This window comes from Sesamum indicum, linkage group LG2, assembly GCF_000512975.1.
Source record: "Sesamum indicum cultivar Zhongzhi No. 13 linkage group LG2, S_indicum_v1.0, whole genome shotgun sequence".
NCBI classification, from domain to species: Eukaryota; Viridiplantae; Streptophyta; class Magnoliopsida; order Lamiales; family Pedaliaceae; genus Sesamum; species Sesamum indicum.
Genome location: NC_026146.1, coordinates 17,506,882 through 17,517,003, shown reverse-complemented (window position 1 = coordinate 17,517,003; position 10,122 = coordinate 17,506,882). Strand labels below are relative to the sequence as shown.

Here is a 10,122-nt window from a genome sequence, read left to right as displayed (position 1 = left end):
AAGAGTGTTGTGGAGAGAGACAGAGAGGAAACGGTAGCTAAGAACGCCAATGTATATATACATGTAAACGCGTATTTGTTTAATGGGAATGAATGAATGGGTATAATAGAGTAATTTTTCAAACAAGAACGCGGTTATATTATCTTTTTTCTTTCTACAGATGGGCATACCCAGGGCCAGCACCCAAACAAAACAGAGCATCTCACTAAATAGTAAAACTTCCTCATTTTATTACCATATCTCTGACATTTGATTATTACTGCTGCGTTTGAGTGAATTTTTCAAAATTATTACATCCCTTTTATTATAATTTATACATGTTCCTAACTTTTTTGAAACAGTAGAAAACAATACTATTAATTGAAAAATTAAATATTTAACTACTTTTTTTTTTACTAATAACTAAAATTCTTATTTTAATTAATACCTAATATGATTAATAAATTTATATAAAACAAAGCAGACATTCGTATAAGATACATTTATAATTACAAAATCCGAGTTAAATAAAGTAGAATCGGAACTAACCCGTTTTGCATCCAATTTGCTGTCTTTTTCACCTCTACTTTCCCCTTAATTTTTGAGGGTAGAAAAGGTGAGAGTTGGGGATGGGCGCAAAACTGCTTATGCAAGAAAAGAACAGTGTGCGTTGGTGGAGTTCTGTTGCCACGTGAATTGGCGGCGCGTGTGAAGTAGATCCCACGGGGATTATATAAGTAGGGATGAGGAGGGGGAATGACGCGCTAAATACAGGGTCAGGGTCGTTCTAGAAAACTAAAATGACTACCCGGTTTGTGGTAATAATTATAGTAGCAGTTGGTAGTTGGCTAATTCCTGGAAATAAATAAATAAATAATGAAAATGGGTATGGGTGGCATTGAATATAGACGTGGCAATAAAACGCCATGAATTTCTGTTGCGTAGTTGGTAAAACTTTCCGTTGTTGCTCTTTTCTGTCACCATTTTGGGTTTATTTTCACCTAATTTATAAATCACATAGAATATGGTACGTTTCTCTTGGTTTATTCTTCTTTCTTTTCACAGATAATTACATTTTTTTCTCTTCAAATTTGATCTCATTGTATATAATTTTTTTACAGAACTTATATCTTTCCTTGACATTTTTTTTTATTTGTTTGGTTTCGTTTAACAAATAAATTCCTTCATTAGTAAAAGTTTATCAAATTTTCTTATATTAACGAAAAAATGGTATAAAAATCCTTATTTACATTCGATTGATTTATTATTGATTTATAGTATGTCAAATAATTTTTTTTATATCAAATTACTCTTATACATCTTCACTCATTAATGTATGTGAAGAGGTACATGTTCACCATTAGCGACAAAGGGACCTATTTTTTAAGCGAATCCAAACCTCGGAATTACTATTCCAAACTATAGAGAATCAACATGTAATTATACTTAACATTAGGGAAGGAGAATGTACACTATCCCTTATTTTTATGAGTAACTGACGTTGTAGCAAACTTTTCCTATATATATAATAAATAATTTTTTTATATTTCAAATATATAATAAATAAAAATAAAATATATAAAATAATATATTATATTTAAAAAAAATTAAATTAAGAGTATTGTATACACAATAAAAAAATAATTTAATGACGTCGTAAATCATTATTTGTGAATGAAAAGAACAATTTATTTTATATTAGTATATATGAAAAAAGAGAGTTTGGTAATTGGGAGAGATTGGAGGGGAAAGAATATAGCAAGGTTTTGGGAAGGAAAGCTGCAAGCTTGCACTAACCTAATTTTGTAATGTAGAGCACATGCATTGTTGTGTTTGGAACTGAACTGCAAAGTGCATAGCAAAAGTGCCTCCTCTTTTCATTACATATATTCTACACTGCTGTTCAAATTATGTTTTTGTTTGGCTTAACTTTGCATTTTTAGTTGAGAATTATTAAAAAATATAGTTAAATTATAATGACTTTTCTTAAAGTTTGGCAGAATTACAATATTTTCTGTTGTTTAAAAAGATATCAAAACCCCTAATTTTAACGGTGGTCTAATTTATAATATGTAATTGATTTTTGGGTTGAAGAGATAAAGATGGGAAAAGCAAATGGATAAATGGGAAAAGGGGAGTCAAAGTTAGAAAATTTGAGTAAGAATAGCATAGGGCAAAGGAATATTGATTGGGTGGGCGCAGTAGTAATTAAATAGCATAGCGGCAGCTGGAAATGTGGGAATGAGGTGTCTGCCAGCTTAGTAGAGTTGTGAAAGCTGAGTGATTGATCTTGACGCCTCCTATCACTGTCTCTGCCGCAATCCCCTGCTGCCACGTGATCACATGCTCCTTTTCTCTTTCTATTTTTGAATTCTCTTCCTATTTTTACATTACATTGTATATCTTTTTTGTTTTAAGTATTCAAATTTAGGGATGATTATGCTCTTCATTCTTAATTTTAGTATAATTATACATAATTTTATTGTGATTTAAAAATTATATTTAATAATCATAAAACTTAGCTTCCGTCCAATAAATAAATTTCTCGTTAGTTAAAATTTATCAAATTTATTGATATTAACAAAAAATAAGAATAAATATCCATATTGACATTCGATTGATTTTTTATTGAATTATTGCAGGTCAAGTAAATATTTTTATGGTCAAATTACTATTATATATTTTCACATGTTAATACATGTGAAGAGTTATATTTTATCGTTATAAATATAGTTTAGTTAGAAATAATTTATTTGATCGGCAATAAAACTTATTAATAAATCAATGGAGGGTAAATTTTGGTTTTCTTTCAATATTTTCATTAGTATCAAAAAATTCAGAGAACTTTGATTAACGGATGAACTTATTTGTTATGTAGAAGCAAATATCAGGGTACCAAATATAATTTTTCAAATTACAAGAAATTTAAATATAATTACATCAAATATTGAGGAGGAAAGTATAATTATCTCTTAAGCTTAAGTAGGACAACCTTAACAACATCATTCACTCATACATTGGTTTGTTTCATTATTTTTCATGAGGGAATTATAATATTTTGAAATGGCTATGAATTCATTTCTTTTACAATGTAAAAATTTTTGGACTTGGCATCTAGAGAAATCATAATAATACCTTTTTGATTTTTGTGGTATCAAATTTTGATATTGTACTCCCCTTATTGCATCAATCTTATATGAGTTTTCGAAATGAATATTTGTGAATTAACCATATGCCCTGAAAGTTGAGGTGAGGGCAACACTTAAGTAACCCAAAATGATATAAGCATCCCCAATTATATTGATTAATATCTTAAATGCCTGGCATCCCATCTAAAGTTTTTTAATTTTACTTATCAAACACCAAGCGATTTTAACTCTGAGATATATTAGTCATATGATTGAACTGTATCAATAATCTATATATAATTACATGCCCGCCCCAATGTTTTAGTGGAGATTCCCCAACATAGAACTTGACTAATGGTTTATTCCAATTTGAGAAAGAATATGAGAAAGGGGGAATATATAATTGAATATCCATTTTGGGTTTCTGGAACAATAATAAAATGAGTATTTCAAGAACAAAAGAATCTAAGGGTGGTTGGGGAAGAGCATACATGCATGAATATATGGTGGAGTGGCAGTACGTACAGCCTAGGATTCTCTGAATCGAACAGTCAGTGGAATCAATCACCCACCAATGTCTGTCTGATTTATATGACAAAAAGAAAAGGTTCTGATCAAATGTGATTGGCCTCATTTCTGATACAACCCCTGCTGTTATAAAATAGATAATATATATAAGTGGCGAGGTCTGTCAGACTCGGACGGTGTCGCTTGTCCGCACACGAGTTTTTCAAGTTGGAGTAGGATGGGGAACAATACTTGGCAACAGCTGCTCCCCCACTCTTCAGTCTTCACTCATTCTAGCAGTTTGGGGTTGGATGTTAGTCATCAACATTCCATGAATCGAATATGCAGACCTCTCAAAATAAGATGATAGGTAAACCTCTGAAACAAACTTTTGATAATTACATAGATCAACCCTAAATGCCAATGTGGTGAAGCTTTTTTCTTGAGAAATAATAGAAGCAGCATTGCAACCAATAGCAGCGTCCCAATTCCCAACCCAAAAGGGGGCTGGCTATACATGTGGATGCAATGACACAGCCTATATAATAGCTAACCGTGTCAAAATTTATGGTAAAAGAATCACATCCACAAAGAGCACTTTCACCAAAATATGAACTTCCCAAGCAGCAACTCTTATTGTCACACGCTCTCTTGGTTTTTATTGCCTGTTAGCCCCCTGTGCAAGCGCAAAACCCAAGTTTCTTGACGTTTGTCTTACTTATGGAAGCACGGCTCTCAACTCTTTTCTATCAGCTCCAAAAGCCTGCAATAAGAGCGAATGAAAAGAGCCCATGAACTAGTTTTTTAAACCAGAAACCACCGACCTATGCATTCTCGAACTTTGCTGACAAATAAATGAACATGATAAAAAGTTGTACCTCAACTCCAAAGCCCTTCACGTATACATTAGTAAAGAGCTCAGAAGGATCGGGCAAGGGGCTCTCCTACAAGCCAAATAGATGCAAGTCATGATATAGATCAAAGTTCAATGTGTTGTAGATTCATCTGAAGCAAACATCATCAACGCCAGAGTTCTAACCTTAGCTTTTGCAGTGACTTCATCCACCTCTTTCCTCATTTCTTTCTCAGTGTCCTAAGATGGAAAAAGAAAACAGCTGATCATGTTCAAGCCAATAAAAATGTTCTAAAAGGACTAGAGGAAACCTGGTCCAGAAGAATACAATCCTCCAGGCACCAAAGTTAACAACAGATGGTTATTATATTACCTTCAATTCTTTTTCAGTGGCTAGATCATGAGCTAGTATAAGCTTTCTGATTCTTTCAATTGGATCACGCTCCTGTGTAAAATAGAATTGAAATATGAGTATATGATATGATGATACAAATATCTAGTGATGAATTGAGAACAGTCAAACTATATTGACCTGTCTAACACCACTAATCTCATCACGTGTACGATATGTGCTTCCAGGATCAGACATGGAGTGTCCATGATACCTGTAGGTGTCCATTTCAAGGATCTGAACAGAATCAAGAGGGATAAATCATTGTTATTGCAGTTGTTGAAGTGTGTAAAACCAATACAGAATTATTGTCTGTAAATATTGTACAGACGTAGTTGTCCAACACATAACACATCTCATCAATGAACACTATGTATAAATACAAATATTAGAGAAGCTTCTAGGGAAAAAATTTACAGCACATTCAGCCATACAACTACAGTTTTCTATGCAATCCTACAAGTGCCTCGTCAACATCCACATGCAAACATTGTTGAGTGGTTAAACGAGCTCAGGAGGACGGTAAAAAAATACATGTTCATGCAGATATATAAATATACATGCAATTTGGCAAAGAAATTTTAATATGTACTTACAATAGGTCCATTCTTTAGGGCGTGCTCCTTTGCAAACTTGCATGCTTGTTTCACCGCGAAAGCATCCATTCCATCAACCTGTTTTGAGATACAAACCAACAATGAATACATGCCACAAGAGCGAAAGTCAAGTTACCAAGATACAGATTTAGGTATCTCCTACACAACAAATTTTTAGAAGCAATGTGCTTGGTTATTTTAAGCATAAAATGGGATTTGCTTGTTTCTAAGTCAATTCATCAACTTCAAATTGAAACACAGGGAATGCAAGAAAGAGAAGAACAGAAACTTGACAGAATGACAGTGGCAAAAATTTTACACAATTCCATCATTATCATTTCATTATTTAAGTTTCTGTATATCATCATAAACTAAATATCACTTTGTTCACACACCATTAATAAAACTATGTGACAGAAGTTTATTCTGGAACTAGAAATGAGTAGAACATCTTTTCCTAATTGGGGCCAAATGCAGAAGATAAATCCTTTTTATAAACCTTTTCAACCTGAACTTCAGCAAAAGAGTAACAAAGTACTCTAAGTTCTCTCAATATAGGAAGTTACATGGTAATATCCCACAGAAAAGAATGGTTCCAACAACTTGCAACCTTGTTTATAACATTTCATTGCATCAAAATAATTTACTGCAATATATACACGACGTTGAAAATTTCAGTGTGGCGTAGAAGGCAGCATGGAAATAACCTTGTTAAAGCAACAAATTAACCAAAACTAGCATTAGCATCTTCCAAGTCTAATGCCCTAAAAGCCGCATCAGCAATTTGAAATAAAAGAAGTATAACGTTTATGTCAGAAAATGTCCACAAAAAGGAAAAAGTCCCGCTTACTTTCAACCCTGGAACATAATCTCCTCTCTTGTAATAAGCTGGGCTCTTTGCTGCCCTCCATTCTGCTGTGCCCATTCCGTCTATACACCAACAATTGATCAAATCAAATATCCATGTTACCATATGCAATTATAACCGAATACGCAAGATGTCTCAAATTTTGAATCTAAAGAAAAAATATAAGAGAACATATATTTCAAGCAGGCTCCAGACGAGTTTGTTACTCCAATTATTTACTCTTTATTATCCCAAATCAAAGTGACGGATATTTCAAAATGTTTCCTTCCATTGCTATTTCTACCCATGCAGCTAAATCAGATATCTCCTCAAGTAAGCCCTACAAAAAAAAACATTGAATAGCACTGTCTTAGACTTGATACCACACCATGTATTTCTCTCTTAAATACCGACATATCTACAATCAAGAGAATCCAATTACGAGCAACTCCAATCACACTTCAACAAATGAAATACCCAATGCTTCGTCATTCCAGAGCTTCTAACCACTATCAAAACTAAAACAAGACGCAAGAAAGTTTATATCTTGAACCTCCTCATACTAAAAATAAAACAGTTTTTCGTCATATATTAGGCTGAACATCTGAAATTGACGATCAACAGAATTGAATTACTCATGTTCTAGAAACATCAAACAAATGTTGGTAATTCCAGCAACAGTAAGCACTGCAAAATAACACCAATGTTTACGTCTTTCCAAAAAACTTACAGTGATTATTCTCGCAAACAAAAATTGCAGGCAGATCCCAAAGCGCGGCCATATTCAGCGCTTCGAACAACTGGCCCTGATTCGCCGCACCGTCTCCATACATTGAGAAGGTAACATTCTCATCCTTACTGTACTTCTGCGCGAAAGCCAATCCACACCCCAAGGGGACCTGGGCCCCAACAATTCCATGCCCGCCGTAAAACCCACTCTCTTTCTTATAAAAATGCATCGAACCCCCCTTTCCTTTAGAACAACCGTCCTTCCTTCCCATAAGCTCGGCGAACGCATCCATAAGTGTTCCTCCACGCGCTAAGAAAATACAGTGATCGCGATACGCAGTGATTATGCAATCCTTTTTCGTAATTGCAGCTTCCATTCCGACAGCCACAGCTTCTTGCCCGTCGTAGAGGTGGCAGAATCCGCGGATTAGTTTCGCCTTATATAGTGAATCGGCAGCGATTTCCATACGGCGCATCAGAACCATGTCCCGGAAGAAGGAGAGGAGTTGTTGAGGCGTGGTTTCCACAGAGCGGGAAGGGGGCTCAATGTTGTGGCCGGTGAATGGGAGGGAGGTCTCGACAGTAATCGGCGTCGTGGAAGCGGTGGTGAGGTGGCGGGTGACGGAGACGGTTTTGAGGAGGTTGGTGGAACGGTGAATTATCTGAGCCATTGATTGGGCCAAGTGTCTTGATCGGAAAGGCCGATGTTCTCGCCGACAGTGAGTGTGTCAGAAGAGTGAATGGGGGGGGTGGGGAGGTTAGGTGAGAAGAAGAAGAACTGAAAAAGGGAAAATAATATTAATTTAATTTCACAAAAATACTTTCTGAATTCAAAGAGATACGAAAGACTCGGCCAAATCATGAAAAACTCTGAAAATAGTAAATCACTAATTTTTTTTCCCTATATACAATGAGTAATAGCTTTAATGTTTGTGTTCAGTGTCTTGTTAATAACATGGTCTAAAATTTTATATACGTGTTCATCGAAACTATGAATTCTTTTTTTTTTTTTTTTATGAAAACAAAAATAAATGATGGTTTCAGAATTATCTAGTTTCCCTTGAAACACTTCATTTTACTTTAATTTTTTAATAAAATCTTTGAGTTTAAAAAGAGAAAGGTACTATGTTTAAATTTTATTTTTATGAGTATAAGATATTTACCAATTCGAAAGAAGCGAAATTTTAATTTATAATTAATAATATTAAATATTTTTCTTACAATTGATATAAATTGAACAAATGTTGTTTCAGGGAACGAGAAAGGTGTAAGCTAATTGCCAAGTTTAAAGTAATTTTTGTTATTTCGAAAGAGAAAAAATCATAATGAAAGCAAGTAACCTTTTTCTCACCTCAAGATAGGACAACAAGGATCGCACCTCGTCCAACAGTGCATAGCCAAAAATGCTTTTTACTACAATTCACCAAAATTATTATATTTACATATATAAGAAAGAAAAAAGCTATATACTTTACCATTAATGGGATTGATGCGGCTACAACCTTTTGAATAAGGAAAGGATCCCTTGATGAAAGAGCCCGTTCGATGATAATCGAAGTCATAAGACTCGGAGGTAGATATTCCAAGTAAACCTCTAAGGAAGAAACCTATAAGGAAAGTGCAAAAATTAGTTGTGTTGAGCGAACCTCGAAACATAGAGCTTGGCCGCAACTTTACGAGATACACCTTGAAGAAAAAGATCATAAAGCTTACGAGAAGGAGGTCGAAGCTAACTGTGCTAAATGGACCTTGAAGGATAGAGCTCAGGAGTAACTATACAGGGAAGACCTCGAAGGATAATCATAAAGCCTACAAGGAAGAAGAGAAAATCACTTGAGCCCAGGAAACCTTGAAGGATAAACCTAAAGGCCTACAAGTAGAGCACGAAGGTTGTTAAGTAAGGTATATCACGAATGATGAATAATAAAGTCTATAGGAGAGCCCAAAACTAATCGTAAGAAGGAAGTTTTAGAGATAGACACGGAAGCCCTTATTTTTACAATTAGGCCTGACAGAAAAAATTGTAGTGCAAATACCCAGGTGGATCTTTCTTAAAATTTTTCATGTGAGACATATCCTCCCTACAAATAACCCTAAATATGTAAGTCAAAGTAGGACAACAAAGACAAGAAGAAAAGAGAGAGCAAAAATACTTTTTATATCATTTTTCTTGAGTTAAATAAATTATATATCATCAAGGACCAGTAATATAGGGGTAGATTACATATACTCAATCAACTTCTTTGCATGGTCGTTCAAAAAAAAAAAAAGTTTCAATTATACTCACACACTCAATATATGCACACATCTAAGGTTTGAAAATGAAAACTGCTTAAATGATTAAATAGAGATGTAAACGAGTCGAGTTCGACTATTTTTTGCTGACTCTAGCTTGAGCTAGAACTTTTCTTTTTCAAGATCAAGCTCGAACTTTTCAATGCTTTTTTTCAATGTTTTGAAGATCGAATTGAAAGAATTACTGGATCGTTGGGTAATTCGACTGGTTGGGCAAAATTAAAAAAATCGGTAGACCCAAATTATATTATATATATGCATATAATATATATGTATAACACAGTAAGACATATTATATATTAATTAATTAAGATAAAAAAAATAAAATATATTTCAATAAAAAAAGTTGTAAAGATTTTCAATTTAAATTCCACTCAATTAAACAATAATAAAAATTTCAAAAAAAAAATTAACAAGGAACACAACTATTTTTGTAAATAATTTATAAAATGAAAACAAATATTATATAAGATGTAATAATTTATTTTTTATATTTTATAAAAAAATGGATTAACAATAAACTTATTAACAATTAAGAAATAATTTTACTAAAAATTATTAACTAATATATATATATATCACCAACCAACTTATTTCCATCTCTCCCCCACCTACTCTCTTTCCTACTTCTCTCCTCCACCAACTCACTTTCCTCCTCCTTCAGCTCACCCTCGACCTCGGATTTCTTTCTTTTCCCCTACCCCCATCGACTCACTTTCCTTCTTTTCGACTTGCCGTCCGACGCTGCAACGCCCCCGCCGGGCCACCAGCTCGAGTGCTCGACTCGCCGTCCCATG

The 10,122-nt window shown here is 34.0% G+C and overlaps 1 protein-coding gene across 1 annotated transcript; it reads right to left on the bottom strand.

Moving 5' to 3' along the window:
- Window positions 3,947–7,880, bottom strand: LOC105156579 (pyruvate dehydrogenase E1 component subunit alpha, mitochondrial). Its single transcript, XM_011072751.2, has 8 exons — window positions 7,032–7,880; window positions 6,305–6,384; window positions 5,455–5,532; window positions 5,000–5,095; window positions 4,841–4,912; window positions 4,654–4,707; window positions 4,493–4,558; window positions 3,947–4,377 (listed from the first exon to the last, which is right to left on the bottom strand). The coding sequence occupies exons 1-8, from the start codon at window positions 7,699–7,701 to the stop codon at window positions 4,333–4,335; spliced, it is 1,161 nt and encodes a 386-aa protein (XP_011071053.1). The 5' UTR covers window positions 7,702–7,880; the 3' UTR covers window positions 3,947–4,332.